Source organism: Aphanomyces astaci (genome assembly GCF_000520075.1).
Source record: "Aphanomyces astaci strain APO3 unplaced genomic scaffold supercont1.20, whole genome shotgun sequence".
Classification (NCBI taxonomy): domain Eukaryota; phylum Oomycota; class Saprolegniomycetes; order Saprolegniales; family Verrucalvaceae; genus Aphanomyces; species Aphanomyces astaci.
The window spans coordinates 821,590-836,169 of NW_009798283.1; the positions used below are offsets into that span (position 1 = coordinate 821,590).

General features: G+C 50.6%; 7 protein-coding genes across 7 annotated transcripts; 3 read left to right on the forward strand and 4 right to left on the reverse strand.

Moving 5' to 3' along the window:
• Positions 1-1,001: 1,001 nt before the first annotated feature.
• On the forward strand, positions 1,002-2,475 carry H257_08898 (hypothetical protein). The gene has a single exon (XM_009834973.1). It carries the CDS (start codon positions 1,061-1,063, stop codon positions 2,411-2,413), a length of 1,353 nt encoding a protein of 450 aa, XP_009833275.1. The 5' UTR covers positions 1,002-1,060; the 3' UTR covers positions 2,414-2,475.
• A 189-nt stretch (positions 2,476-2,664) lies between these two features.
• Positions 2,665-3,118, reverse strand: H257_08899 (hypothetical protein; the record flags this gene model as incomplete). Its single annotated transcript, XM_009834974.1, has 2 exons — positions 2,665-2,940; positions 2,996-3,118. 2 exons carry the CDS (start codon positions 3,116-3,118, stop codon positions 2,665-2,667), a joined length of 399 nt encoding a protein of 132 aa, XP_009833276.1.
• Positions 3,119-3,136: 18 nt separating this feature from the next.
• H257_08900 (hypothetical protein) lies at positions 3,137-4,666 on the reverse strand (the record flags this gene model as incomplete). The annotated part of the gene is made up of 2 exons (XM_009834975.1): positions 3,137-4,126; positions 4,633-4,666. 2 exons carry the CDS (start codon positions 4,664-4,666, stop codon positions 3,180-3,182), a joined length of 981 nt encoding a protein of 326 aa, XP_009833277.1. The 3' UTR covers positions 3,137-3,179.
• A 198-nt stretch (positions 4,667-4,864) lies between these two features.
• H257_08901 (sodium/hydrogen exchanger 3) lies at positions 4,865-7,483 on the forward strand. The gene is made up of 7 exons (XM_009834976.1): positions 4,865-5,079; positions 5,145-5,270; positions 5,324-5,585; positions 5,664-5,895; positions 6,580-6,904; positions 6,966-7,103; positions 7,154-7,483. The coding sequence occupies exons 1-7, from the start codon at positions 4,897-4,899 to the stop codon at positions 7,421-7,423; spliced, it is 1,536 nt and encodes a 511-aa protein (XP_009833278.1). The 5' UTR covers positions 4,865-4,896; the 3' UTR covers positions 7,424-7,483.
• A 771-nt stretch (positions 7,484-8,254) lies between these two features.
• H257_08902 (hypothetical protein) lies at positions 8,255-9,040 on the reverse strand (the record flags this gene model as incomplete). Its single annotated transcript, XM_009834977.1, has 1 exon — positions 8,255-9,040. The coding sequence occupies one exon, from the start codon at positions 9,038-9,040 to the stop codon at positions 8,255-8,257; it is 786 nt and encodes a 261-aa protein (XP_009833279.1).
• Positions 9,041-9,252: 212 nt separating this feature from the next.
• H257_08903 (hypothetical protein) lies at positions 9,253-10,958 on the reverse strand (the record flags this gene model as incomplete). Its single annotated transcript, XM_009834978.1, has 5 exons — positions 9,253-9,390; positions 9,452-9,587; positions 9,641-10,086; positions 10,456-10,632; positions 10,677-10,958. The coding sequence occupies 5 exons, from the start codon at positions 10,956-10,958 to the stop codon at positions 9,253-9,255; spliced, it is 1,179 nt and encodes a 392-aa protein (XP_009833280.1).
• Positions 10,959-13,289: 2,331 nt separating this feature from the next.
• Positions 13,290-13,959, forward strand: H257_08904 (hypothetical protein). The gene has a single exon (XM_009834979.1). The coding sequence runs from the start codon at positions 13,349-13,351 to the stop codon at positions 13,880-13,882; it is 534 nt and encodes a 177-aa protein (XP_009833281.1). The 5' UTR covers positions 13,290-13,348; the 3' UTR covers positions 13,883-13,959.
• The last annotated feature ends 621 nt before the right edge of the window (positions 13,960-14,580 follow it).

A 14,580-nucleotide genomic window follows, 5' to 3' on the forward strand; every position in this document is an offset into this window, starting at 1 on the left:
TTGCGTTGAAAAGACTATTGGTGTTTCAATACACTAGTTGGGGGCTATGTACGATGTACATTGGTAAAACCTTGTGGGACGCGTGATGAGACCTCAGAGGATTATAGTACTCTGACTGCAGCAGCAGCAGTAGCTACATACTAGAATACACTGCACAGGTATATCGTTGCGAACATAACATTGGATTCTACGTCCCCCGCGATAGCAAAGCAGTTGACAGCAACGAACGAACGAGCGTTGGAGTTGTTGAGGTTAGCCCTTGCCTTCCACCCGTTCAAATGACGACGGACGAAAGGGGGGGGGCGATCGCTGTTTGCTCTCGGGGGGGGGGTGTCGTGGTGCCGCACACGGTCTTGCCGAGGTCGAACCTTTTTCGTTATAGTTAGGCATTGCGTCGGCTGTCGTGTTTAAACGAAATTGGATTACAAGCCGCTGCGTGTTGGACCAAGGTCGAATTCTATGCGACGGTGTATTTCTTTGGTCGAAGTGTGAGTAAATAGCGACGATGTTTTCAATGAAATCACGCCATCGTCGCAGAGTAGTCCTAGTAGGAGTACTACTATGATAATTCAGTTAAGTTCGAACTGTTGTACTGTGTACCACAGGTACCACAAGGACTACAAAGTACAAATGTACTACTGTAGTAAGTCCTACAGTACAACTGTGCAATCGTCGTGATTGTTCCCAAGTTACCAGGTTCTACAAGCGACTACAAAGTTCCCCCTAACAGCATTGGCAAGCATTTTGCATGCCGAGGTCGAAGTCAGCCACAGTGCGCTCGTCGTTGTTGTTGATGGCGCCACCTATTCATAGTATTTATTACCTACGTGGCAGTCCAAATGTTGCTTCAATTCCATCCCAAATCCTGGCGAACAAAGGTCATTGGTGCAATGCTTCCTAAACGGACCAATCAGAAGCGAGTTGATAACGACCAGCGACAAAATAAGGCTTACGTTTTGACGACAAATATCTGGCTATCAATGATATCCTCCTTTGGTGGTGTTTTCGTTCGACAGGTGCAGATCCTGCCTACTTTTGAACGCACTCACTAGACCGCAACATGCGGGTAGCCTTCGTCCTCTACGCCCTACTGGGCTTGGCGTCGTGTGCGACCGCCCAATACGCCCATGATGTAGTCGTCGACTCAACTGACCGTCACCTTCGCTACGACACGGACGTCGCTGTACTGGAGCCAGTGCGAGACAATAAGGCCCAGTCGTATCGATCAAGTAGCAATGGGTCGAGGCGCGAGGCGGGTCCCAAACGAGCTCCCGGCCACTCAGCCAAGCCGAAGAAGCGCAGCAATGTTCACAAACCTGCTCAACCTTACAGAGAATCTCGTACTCGTACAATCAACAATGACGCACAACACCGTCAAGGAGGTGCCACGCCACGGCAAGTCGGGCGAAGTCGCGGCGACTACATGCAAGTGGGCCAACACAACAAGCCAGCGAAGAAGCAAATCTTCAAGAAGGTCAAAAAGGTGGCGAAGAAGGGGTTGAAGGTCGTGGGCAAAGCAACAGCGGTCGTGGGCAAGGTTCCGGGGCTTCAATTCGTCCCCGGTCCCATCGGATTGGTTGCCAAAGGTGCCCAAATGATCAACACACTACAAAACGCCAAGGGCAAGGGCGGGCTATTTCGAGCTGGCCTTAGTTTGGCTGGCCAAGGAGCGTTGGGAGCTAAAGCTCAAGTGGTCGCTGGCAAGGTCAGTAAAGTGAAGGCAGTGTACAACGCCCGCAAGAACCCAAAGGCGCTGCTTGGAGCAAGCCTCAATTTGGCCGGCAGTGGCATGCTAGGGAAGGGGGGCCAGAATTTTGCTGGGAAGGCGCAAAAAGTGATTGACAAGGTCGGAAAGGTCAAGGCTGTCTACGACACCCGGAAGAACCCCAAAGCACTCGCCAACGCCGCGTTGGGATTGGGGGCCAGTGGTATGCTGGGCAAGAAAGTGGCCAACGTCGCTAGCAAGGGACAAAGAGTTATGCATCGCGCCGAGCAAGTGCAAAACATTTACAACAACCGCAAAAATCCTCGTGGAGCCATCGCGGGGGTTCTGGACATGGCGCAAGACGGTGCGTTCGGCAAGCGAGGAGTGGCAGTAGCCGCCAAAGGCCAACAAATGGTGAAGCGATTCGACCAAGCAAAAGCTATCTATGACAACCGAAGAGACCCCCGTAAAGCCATTCAAGGGGCGTGGAACTTGGCCAAAGACGGCGGACTCGGCTCAAAAGTTCGAAGTGCGACCAACAATGTCGAGACTCGCGTTAAGACTGCTGCCAAGAAAGTAGCCAAGAAGGTAGCCAACCAGGTGCAGCAAAAAGTGCAGCTGCATCGCCCGGCGCTACAGCCAGCACCCCGCGCAGCCCCATCTACCGCCGCACAACCTCAACCGTTTCTTCGCGGTCGTAGAGGCTAGATTTGTGTGTTTATTTCGTCGACAAGGCAAGCCGCTGTTTAAATCTATTTTCTTTATGTCAAGTCACGCGAGGGCTAGTGTATGTAGCACCTCTTGGACCTCATCATGTTGCAAAAGGCCGAAGACGTGAATGCATTGCAAGTAGCCGAGTGGAGTTTGATTTCATAGATATAGTAAGGAAACAGCACATCGCTTGGCTAACTTCACAAGCCACATCAATATTACAATCTATAGGCTGGGTCAATCAACGCTTAGCACGTGGGGCGACGGTTGTCGTTGAGCTTGCCGTCGCGCAGGATGGTGCCGACGTTGACATGGCCGTGGCCAAAGCGGTTGTTGGGCCACTCCGAGTCGCTGACGCCGCCGCAGTTGGGGGAGCCAGGAAGGGTATCGTTACCGCGCAACTGCCAAAACGCTGGCTCGGTCGTGTGGAGCCCCGCCTGGTCCGTGGTGGCAGTCAAGTACTTGTACACGGCGTCGTAGGTCGACGCTCTTGAGAAGGGCCATGACACCGGCGACGTGGGGGGCTGCCATGGACGTCCCGGCCATGTGTATGTACCCCGTGTTGTTGAGGTGGCTCACGGATCGGGTGAAGAAGCCGGGGGCCGAGATGTCGGGCTTGACGTACGCAGGTCCATTGGTCGCTTGGGGACCCTTGGACGAAAAGAAGGCGAGTTTGTCCTCTTCGTTAGTGAACGATCCCATCCCCCCATATCAATACCGTCTTGTACCCACCAGGCACACCCACGGTGCCGCACTTTGGGCCTTAGTTGCCGTTGGCAAACACTGGGATGATCCCCGGCGCCTTCCACGCCGCCACCGCGGCTTCGAACCACGGATGGTACGCCGCATCGGCACCCCAGCTGTTGTTGACCACGTGGGGGCCCTTGCTTGCAGTCGGCGCCAGTGCCGTCCGGCTTGCTGGGGCACAGCATGAACTGCGCGCACTGCAACAAGGCTTCCCCTGTCCCCGATTTTTTGTACAAACCCATGCACGCAATCCACTTGGCGCCGGGGGCCACACCGATGCCGTGCGAGCCACCGTGGTCCCGATCGTGTGCGCTCCATGGCCGTCCGAGTCCGACGTCTTGTTGTACGGGTCAAACCAGCCGTTCTCGGCGCGGTAGTTGTGCTTGATGGCCTCGTGGGTGTTGATGGCGCCCGTGTCGATCGAGCCGACCACGACGCCTTGGCCCGTCGTGTAATTCCAGATCTCCGGGCCCCCCACGGCGTCGACCCCCCATTCGTTCGTGGCCGCCACGTCCTCCTCGGTGGAAGCAGAGCCTTGCAACACTTCCGGACGGGAAAAGTCGTTGGCGTTCAAGTCGACGTACGTGACCACGTTGAGCGCCGTGAGCGCGTCCAACGTGGCCTTGGTCACCCCCGAGATGGAGGCCGCGCCTCCGATGAACAAGCTTGTCACGGTGGCGTCCGCAGGCACCAAGCCAGCCAACTTGGCCTCGTTCTTCTCGGCCGCTTCCTTCAAAAAGTCGAACACGTACTGGCGGGGGGCCGTCGACGCCTTGGCACCGGTCTCCAGGGCCGCAATGGCCACGTTGAACTTGACGAGGACGTTGGCCTTGAGGGTGGATTCAGTACCGGACTCGAAGAACTGGTCGACACGCACGGACACTTTGGAAGCGGCGACGGCCGACGCAGCGAGAGAGAGCACCAACGCGGCTTGCGTGATGTTGATTGGACTTGTGGGGGTGGCTGCAAATGGAAAAGTGATGCAGGTCGGGCCGATGCAATGAATTGCTGCTTCACAATCACATGTAAAAGGGACTCTGCAAAGGCCGGAAAAGCCACAATATGGTGCGCCGCTTGGGGTGCACTTGGATTAACAGATGGCATTGGGGGAGATCGCACCGTTACTTGTATACGATCAACCATCGATTGGAAGTTCATGCAGCCGACTCACACGACCGGTCAAGGCCAGGGGCAATTGGGCGGAACCGTACTGGCAGTTTGAAGTACTCGAAAGTGTTCATGCTCTATGGATACATGCCGTGGAGACGGCAGCCTTATTTATGAAGGATTTCTCTGAAATCACAGAAGATCATATATTTGGAGTTATACGTTAGAAAGTACTAAAGTTAAACAAATCTTGCAACTCATCAGCTTTCGACAACCAGAGCTTTGGCGAGTAGAGTTTCTAAACCCATGTCAGAATCACACTGCCTCGCGTCTTCCAAAAGTCCCAAAAGATATGAGTATACCTGCTATATGCTGCGGTTCGTTGGGCCTAGCCATGAAGTGTGTAGCCTAAACCAGCTAGCTACAGGACGTGATGCAAATGAAAATGCTGTCAGCATTCGATTTTCGCTTCAACTTGTCAACGGAAGGCTTTCATTGGTGGAAACTTTCATTTAATTATCTATTCTTGACTTGAACAAAGTATGTAATAATTTTCGAAAGCGCGGCATTCGTTGTTGGAATGTCGAATAAAATCTTGATTCGGACGGCATACTCCCACCAAGGTCATGGTGCCGAGCGAAGTCAACGCGCTGAGAGCTCACGAAGAGCAGGCATGGACAGGCGTGGAACTGCTTGTGTGTGCCGTGCTCCAGCTCATCCTCGTGTTCCTCGCCTACCGCCTCGACAGGTCCACTGCGCAGCAGTGGTTCATCCCCGAGTCGGCCTGCGCCATTTTCTTTGGCCTTTGCGTACGTCCTTCTTAACCTCCATCTTGTACAGATATTTCGTTCGACCGAAGCTTATTGCCTTGTAGTTTGGCGTTGTGCTCAAGTTCTTCACCCCAGTACAAGATGATGCCATGGGGTTGAATCCCCAAGTGCTGTTCTTTGGCTTATTGCCTCCCATCATCCTCGAAGCCGGCTTCAACATGAAGAAACGGGCACGTCATATCATCCCTTCGATCCACCTTCTTATCAATGCATGCGAGTCTAGGGCTTCTTCTCCAACTTTTCCACGATCCTGCTCCTCGCCATCGTCGGGACGCTAGTGGCGACATTTGTCACGGGCGGCGCGCTCATCTGGCTTGGCCACCTCGGATGGATCACCCCTCTGACTCCCGCGGAAGCGTACTTGTACGGCTCACTCATCTCCGCCGTGGATCCCGTCGCGACGTTGTCGGTGTTCAAAAAGTCGGACGCGCCGCCCATGCTGTTCAACCTCGTGTTTGGCGAAAGCGTGCTCAACGATGGCGTGGGTAGGATGAACGACCTTCTTAGACACACACTATTTCCCGTCGTCGCGTATTCTCTCGTACTTATGCCTGGAATTGTAGCCATTGTAGTGTTTACGCTATTTCAAGAATCGATCCGGCAAGGCGTCCACGAGATCAACTCGCACGCCGCGTCCAACGTCATTCTCCAAGTGATTGTGATCCTCTTTGGCTCCATCTTACTCGCCGCCGTCGTCTGCCTCCTCTCGGCGTTCCTGCTCAAACATGCAGACCCAGCATTACAGCTCTACCCGACGTACGAAATCTCCATTATCCTGCTGTCGGCGTACATCAGGTAAGTACATACATCGAAATCAACTATTAATCTATCCATATTGTGCATTTCACCCAAATGTAAGAGAGAGTGATTTGCTTGCTATTTAATCTTGTACACACTATATACAGTATGTGGTTTAGCCCAATGAAAAAGATGGAGGTTAAACGTTTGGATTGGCAGAAATTCGCCATGACGTGATTTCATTGGCCCAGGCCGTTCTTGAATCGATTCGCGAGCGACATTCCGAACTCCAGTTTCGAATCGATTTGATAAGACCAGTTTTCTACGAATTGTTTTTTTAATATTTTTAATATTTTGATATTTTGAATACTTTGAATATTTTTAATAATAAAGCTGCTGTGGATATGAAGGTCAATATACTTTTATAAAGTACAGTTTGGTTTAAGAACAGGGCAGTATAACACAATGATATGAAGTTTTTTGCGATTTGGTTTCTTGGTTCACCTGGTTGGAAAGTCGTCTTGGATTCGTACATGTTATTCTAACTATGTCGTTGAATCTCCGAGTTTGCCGTGTTGGAGGGATGTGCTGTATGTGTTTTGTGACAAATGGGGGTATATATACATCGCCCGCCCCAACCTGTTTTTTATTCCTATTTTTTAGAACTATTTGGCAGCATATATATATATATATATATATATATATTGATACCATCGATAAAATCGTGGGTGTTGTGTGTAGTTATGTGGTGGGCGACTTGGCTGGCCTCAGCGGCATCGTAGCGCTCTTTTTCAGTGGAGTGCTCATGAGTCACTACCACTTGACCACAATTAGCCACGAAAGCGCCGCCGCCCTCAAGCACCTACTAAGCACCCTCGCATTTCTGGCCGAGAACTTCATCTTTCTGTACCTGGGGGTGTCTGTCGTGGCTTACTCGGGCGCGTTCACGTGGGATTGGGCGTTCATTGGATGGCAACTCCTCGTGTTGCTGGTAGCGCGAGCCGCCAATACATTTCCACTGTGCATCCTGGCAAATTTGGGCCGCAAGGAGCAGATTCCAGTGTCTGTACGTTGTCTTAACCACGTTTGGTGAAGATTCACATGGTTTTGTGACTTGATTGGTCTAGTTTATGGTCGTGATTTGGTTCTCGGGGTTGCGTGGGGCGATTGCGTTTGCGTTGGCGCTCAATGTGTGGACCATCCACACAGATCACGCCGGCGTAATCAAGAGCAGCACGCTGTTTACGGTCATGAGTACGACGTTGGTGCGTGACGCCAAATGTTATCACAAAACGTGACCAATCTACATATGTAGGTGTTTGGGATGCTCACGGGACCGCTCTTGACGAGTTTGGGGCTGGCCAAGGCGACGACCATGTCGCTGCGCCCCGAAGCGGTCAAGCTGTTGGATGAAATGGAAGACGATGATGCTGATGAAGACCCGCGGCGGACGGCGGCGGGCGGCCATCAAGGGTCGACTCATGGTGGGGGCATGCAAGGGCTGTGGACGACTGTGGACGAAAAGTACCTCATGCCTATCTTTGGCCAGCGAGGAGACGATGGACAAGGCGCTGCGAGGGGGTAGTCGCCGCTAACTTAGTGCAAATTTGATGATATATCGCGTCGTAGTGTGTATTATAGTACTGTAGCCATCTATTAGTGTGGAGGACAGGCACGGATGAAATACTAGGACATGATGAACGAGTAAAGGGCAATAACGGCTTTTATGTGGGTGTGATGGGATTTCATCAAAAACTAATAACGTTAGTGAGTACTCCACCATTTTGCGTTTAATTACAGCTTATTTTCAATATATTTATTTCCACCAACGTCCGATATATTTCACGGAATCGCCAATATAATTCACCCAACCTCCAGTCCGCAAACGACAAAGTCGTCAAACGTCACTTTGTATTGTCCTATTACCCGACTTTTGGGCTGACTATCTATTTATCGATCGATTCTTATACTGAATATTGTATGTAAAAAGGCGTAGATGGGTATCACACTAATTGAATTCACACACTAATTTGGTATTGATGACGGGTTCCTGCAATCTGATTGGTTAAATCCTTTTGTCGATTCTTCTGTCCATCTATTTATTGGTTATGTTGATCCATTATGTTGCGCTCCAGTTTAGAATATAAACACATAAACAATACCCCAATGGAACCAAATCAGCACTTGTTTATAGGTTACGAGGATATATGTCCATGGGTTCAACACTTTAGACGGAATGGGTGGTCAGTAGGACAGTGTTATCAAGGGTCAGAGGTGGGCACATGGCAGCGCGCTCGGCATCGGACTGGAACGCGCCATGGGACGCCGCGGCGGACGGGTGGCAGCACATGTGTTGGACAGCGGAGCATGCAGGGAAATGGGCGATGGAGGGAAGATATGTCTACGGTGGGAAGGCTCACATGTACAGCGTGCGCTTGCAGAGCGGAATGGGGCAAAGCGGATCCAGGCAGTCCTTGCGGTGTTCGTCCGCGATCATGGTCCACAGTTTGCATGCGCCGCAACTGGATCGGTCGTGCGACGATAGCTGCGACGCCAAGTGCGCGCGGACCTTGGTGACAAAGGCCGTGGTGGATTGGCATAGTTTGTTGGAACACCCGTCTGAGCATTGCGCGACGTGGAAGAGGCCGCGCAGAACGGATTGCAGTTTCTCGGACTGGAGCATTGGGTGCGACGGTGGTTGTTGTGGTTGATGTGGTTGCTGGGGTGGTTGCTGGTGCGAAACAGCCGACTTTGTCGCCGATACACTCGGCACTGGGGCCGGTGCGGCTTCGGAGATGGTGTCCAGAGGACGTTTCTTCAACACGAGGACGACGGGGCTGATTTTGGGGAGGCGTGTGCTAGGTTGCATGACTGGGTACTGGGTAGACGAGGATCGGGGCGCACATGGCAACGTTGTCGATGGGGAAGGAAAGGTGGCGCCGCTGCCTCCGAGGGCCCGCTTTTTGGGCGCAGGCGCGGTCACTGGATCGTCGTTGACAGGGTGGTGGTTTTCATCGGGAAGGAATCGTTTGGGACGCAGAATCTCCATGTACGGGTGACTCGCGGAAGCCTCCGCTGTGGAACTAGGTGCTTCCCGTGGACGTAAGGCGTCTGTGGGCGGACAGTGGCGGCTTTTGTCCAATGTGCTCATGTATGATGGCCAGGAAGGAAATACACGCCCACATGGCTGCGACCTGCACATGGAATTTGAATTCGCCACGTTTATCTGTGTCTTTGTAGCGGGGTTAAAATCTTTGGTATTTAATGATTCATGAATGTAGGTCTACCATCACTCTACGTTGCCCTCTCTCCAATCGAACGTTTGAGGAGCGTTCGGCAACATCACGATGATGGAGCGACGAAGATGAAGGCCATGCATGTATCTGTGTAGGATGGCTTGGACGGAGAAGCGCGTTATCTAGACGACATGGTCTGCACAATATGAGCTGCCTCCGATGCAGTCGCGTTAGCTCGGTCTTTGATATGCCTGCGCTTGGCAACCAGCAGCCGGTCGCCTTGGTTTTTCACTTCCCGAGAGGCATCTGCCGCCATCTACATACGTATTCACCACCCTCCTATGTCATCCAATTCGAACCGCCTGATCGTGACATACCGAAAGCGATCGTTTCTGCGGCGTTGTCCTTGTGGTCCTGACGACGTGTCGCGGGGCGGCGGCCTTGATCATCTTGCGCTCCATGTCAAGCATGTAGTCTTGCTGTTCACCAATGACGCTGCCCGGGCGACACAAGCTATCACGGACAGATGCTTCAAGTTCGTTGGACGTTTGTGTCCGCCGTCGTACCGTAGCCATCCAATTGCGTCTTTGGCTTTGAACCCGTCGTGCTTGATCATGTAGCATCCAATGACCGTGCCCGTGCGTCCCAAGCCAGCTTTGCAGTGCACTGCGACGGCGCCAGGCGTGGCTTCGCAGGCCGCGAGGAATCGCCTTAGGATAGCCGACGGGGGGTTGGCTCCATCGGGAAACCCCAAGTCCAAATGGGCAATACCCGCGCTTCGAAACGGCGACGGGTCGTACAGCGCCTCGTTTAGTCGAACCACGAGCGTCACATTCGCTTTCATGAACATCGGAATGAAAAAACCCGGCGGGTGCGTGGTCGCGTCAGGTGTTGCCACGTCTTGGGGCCCAGCAAACGCGACGAACTTTGGACTGATCCAGTTCAAATCGCCATGTTCCACCTTTTCGTAGTGGAGGTAGTCGGCAACGTTAAACGATTGACGGCATGTGTACTACACAGTATGTACATCGTTGTGAAGGCGGTCCTAGCCATGTGAGATACAGTACTACGTATGCACTGAAACCATGTGATATTGTTGTGTTTCTTCGAACTGTAAACTGGAGAATGAATGAATCGACGACACAACCACATCAGTGTACAGAGATTGAGCCAATCACGTTGCAGGAAACCCCCGTGAACGTCAAATTATTAGTGTGTGACTTCAATTAGTGTGATACCAATCACATGACTTTATATACAAAATTCAATACAACGAAGCGATGATCGATGGTGGATTTGACGAATCAGCACAAAAGTAATCCAAGAACAATACAGGACTGCTTTGGGAGCAGCAGCATCGACTGTACATAGTCTGTCTTGCCTGCAGGGAAAGCGCTCGATGGAAGCCGCGAACGACGTCGACGACAGCAACTTGAAACGGACATGCTTCGTCGGTAGCATCGTGAAAGGATGGGAGGTTCATGTGGCGGAAGGGCTGGACAGCCGACTCGGGTGCTTGGCGGTTGTACAGAACTCCCCAACACGCTAATAAACACACCTGCACGCAGGCTTACACAACGATTGATGATGACATGATCGTACCATGTTGACTTGGGCATGGATATCTGTCGACGACACAAGGACATGTAGTTGCACGTGGGCCGTCTTGGCTGCCGTGAGTTGGTCTGAAAGTACTGCGCAGAACCGAAAGGTATGGCCAAGGTGCAGAGGTCCAAAGTCGTCAAAGTAGTTGATATACACGAGCACGTCAGGGCTAACGTTCAAGTACGTCGTGTGGGGCAGCACTGGACCTATATCATCGTCCGACAAGTGCATGTACAGACGGTCAGGAAGGATTTCCACCGTCGAGCTGGTGCCTGCCATGGTTTGATGACCAGCTATGAAGAAACCGCCCAAGTTTCCTGTGCTGTGATTGGTCCATTCCAGAAATCCAGCCAATCCAACTCGAGCATGTACAGTAGTAGTCGATTGAATTAAATGTGTGATAGGCTTGAGGTTTTGACTGCTGTTTACGAACACGTTCGAAACGCGTCCTTTTTGCACTGGTACACACGCAAGCGGCGAAATGCTCGAGGTGGTTTGGGCAACAAGGCAAAAACGGGGGCGATATTGACACGGTGCAATGTATCATATCTAATCGGTGGAATGGGGTGGACACTGCTTTCGTGTCCGCACTTACTTCCCTTGACCAAACGGCAAAGTGATGTAACGCAAAACCATCACCCATCAAAGTTCACACATCGTGATGAATTTTGAATTCCACGCGACATGCACAAATCACCCAACACACACGGACGTAATGGTATTATTGTCGTGGGCTCTGGGGATTCTGACAAGTCCATGCTGACTTTGACTTGTGTGGGCTGATACTACACAAAGCACAGTATTCATACAGTAGTAGTAGTATCGCCAAGAAAAGCGCGGCTTATTCACAATACCTATTGCTACTTCGAGATAAAATCTTGCCTACTCTTGGTCGAAAGTCGGATGACCCAGTCGTTGAGTTAAGCTCACCTGTACAGTACTTCCAGTTAGTGGCGAGCAGGTACACTCGATCTACACTGTACAGCTATCACCCCGCTACAACCAACAACATTTGATGTTCATGACTAACGTGAGCGAGTACAATTCCCTCATTAAAACAGTACCACTGTTTGTGTTCTCAGAAAACATTGCAATTTGAGTGTTTATTGGGTAATTATTTGAGTGTTTATTGGGGAATTAATTAGTCACTTCTTACTAACTGTAAGCTTAGGGGTTAAGTGCATCTCAGTGGTTAACAATCGCTAACCACTGGTGATGCAGTCAACCCCGGGGATTTAGCATCGTAGGTACTTATTGAGGATAGGATGGAGTCGGGCTACGGGGCTACGGGCGAAAAAGGGTATCCGGATGGGATTATTTCCTCATTGGTACATTGTTTTAATGAGAGAATTATTCCATGAGCGAGTAGTATCTGCTTATAGTAACATGGTCGCATCACCATAAATACAGTTAGAGTGTACGTAAAGTCACCTCTGGTTTGGTCATTTTAGTCCATTAAATATTACTTCGAGATTTCAGTGTGGTCGATGATAAGGTGATTGGCGATATGAGTGGGAGGAGTGGTGATAGTGCATTTAACATATCCAACTCTATTAGGACCAGCTGGATTTGCGTGCACTTTGTACGAGCGCTTACGAGCCACAAAATACTGTACCCCTACGAGCCACGAACTACAACTGGAATGACTAAGGACATCGAAAAAAAAGTTATCGACTCCCAATTCGTGCAAAATACTGGTATAACGATTCTCCAGTTCTTTACAGTATATACCTACATACTAGTATGGCACGTCGCTACGATAATGCACGGGTGCTCCATTTGATTCGTATTTTCACTCTGGTGTTGTGTACTAGTTAGTACCCCAGGGCAAGCTTACGGTACTGCAATACCAGTAGTACTGTACTGTACTTGAAGTAGTACTACCGGTAGTATTTTGGAACACTGAGTCTTCCGAACTGTGAAGTCCCCCTGTTGTAAGTTACAGTAATTCTGCAATGAACCCATCTGGAGATCACAAGTTTCTGGGGTTTGCCCCACACTGGATACCAGACGAATCTACAGTACCACTAGGTTGAAAGGTACAGTCGAAAAGTACTTTCACAAATCCCTGTAAAAGTGTGGAATTTGGCTGCGAATCAACACAAGGTTTTTCACGGCTCACTGAAGTTCGTGGCATCAACACGCAGCTTTCGCTTTGGAAGTTGTTATTAGCCAACACCAGCAACAAGTGCAGGAAATGCTTATAGTTACGGTATAGAAATATTTATTATCCCTGTCTAGTGTATGTGCGTCAAGGATTCTCATATCCAAGGCGTTTGAGAAGACCATTCCAAATCTCACCCCACTGCAGTACTACCATGAATTAAATGTTGTCAATGTCCAAAGCATGACGAGTGATATGCGAGCGTTTCGACAAATGCTCAATGCTCCAAGCATACACTTTGAAGTCGTTTGGTGTCCAACCTGCGATAGAACTTATCGAGAACCCGCAGATGGTTTTGCCACGCCCTCCAGCTCAAGCACGCCGTCCTAGCGCTTGGAAACTCGTGGATTTGAGCTTTTAAAATACAATTTCAAACATATGTTCGAAACACGTTCCGAACGCCGAGGTCAACCAAAATGCATGTGTTTAGTTCTGAGTTCAAGTTGGGCGAACGCCCTCCCATCTCACTTTTAGATTTGTACACTTCAGACAAGTTGTAATCCCCATGACATCCATCGACGCCTCGCCATCGTCCCCCACGCCGCCGCCGCCGCCGTCTCCGTCATCGGCACCTCGGGAGGACCAGCGGTGTAAGTACCCATACAAGGCGTGCTTTCATCCCCGCTCCATGAAGAAGGACGGCGAAGCGCACTCGCTGTGTGAATTCCACCGCACGAAAGCCAATTCGATTCAAAAGATCTACGCAACAAAACGGCGACAACAGCAGCGGGCGCTCAAAAAGCTCAAGATTCTGCAGCACAAACATCGACCTGATGAGTACTACGCCACACCTTCACCCACACTTCCCCAACTTCGCCACATGAACGCAGCCAGCCGCGACCAAGTTGATCGTCAAGACCTTCATCATCGACTCCCGTACGAAGACGCGATCTTCCACGCTCGTTTGCAGCATCAACGTCGACTAAACGAATCAGCTTTCCCCATGTCGTCGGTGGCATCGCGGAGGACGACCGACGGGATGACCACGGCGCCGCCGCCGCGGGTGTACGACATGAACTTTCTCCTTAACCAAGCTTGAAAATGTCAGAGGATACATTAAGAGATCGAGTGGTATTCATACAGTTGGTGTCAACGAACACCTTCGTTCCATCGGAAGAATATTCTGTTCCGGGTGTACAGTACAGTGTCAGCAGGACAGGACAGTCAGTGCGTTTTTGACAGTCTGTCTTTTATGTGTACAGTAGTACATGTGCACTGTACCGTATACTACTAATATACGTATATGGGGCACGTCATCTATAAACTTCCAACTGGCCAAATCGAGGAGTGGAGGTTTTATTATTTAACGTACAATTAATGTAGTTAAACCCAAAAACAAAATACGTTAAATACTGATTTCATGCGTTTTATCACTGCAGTGGGAGGTCCCAATTGCCTCCGGATATTATATACGGATAAGAGTCACATACAAAAATCAAGATACATCTCAGCGGCCACCCCTATGGCCAAATGGGTATTTCCCAGGATCGTCCAACCAAGGCCAAAATTTCTCATGATCGTCCAAGTTGAACTTTGTCGAAATAATTTTATTCCAAATCGTCCAAGTAGTTTTCATTGGCTAAAAATACTTGGTTAAAAAAGCTATGTCGTGTTTTCCATTGCCATTCCAGAATTCCACAGACCGTGCCGCGCCAGAACGCAGGCATGGACCAAGCACATGCTGGAACATCGGTGAGCACGATCATCCTTCCATAACGTTAACCTAACGGTGTGCTC

Excerpts from the sequence above, each read along its gene's own strand:
- H257_08904 (XM_009834979.1), top strand. The coding sequence starts at position 13,349 with ATGACATCCATCGACGCCTCGCCATCGTCCCCCACGCCGCCGCCGCCG.
- H257_08898 (XM_009834973.1), top strand. The coding sequence starts at position 1,061 with ATGCGGGTAGCCTTCGTCCTCTACGCCCTACTGGGCTTGGCGTCGTGT.
- H257_08901 (XM_009834976.1), top strand. The coding sequence starts at position 4,897 with ATGGTGCCGAGCGAAGTCAACGCGCTGAGAGCTCACGAAGAGCAGGCA. Across the intron at positions 5,586-5,663 it reads CGTGCTCAACGATGGCGTGG|CCATTGTAGTGTTTACGCTA; the intron begins GTAGGATGAACG and ends CTGGAATTGTAG. Across the intron at positions 5,896-6,579 it reads CTGCTGTCGGCGTACATCAG|TTATGTGGTGGGCGACTTGG; the intron begins GTAAGTACATAC and ends TGTTGTGTGTAG.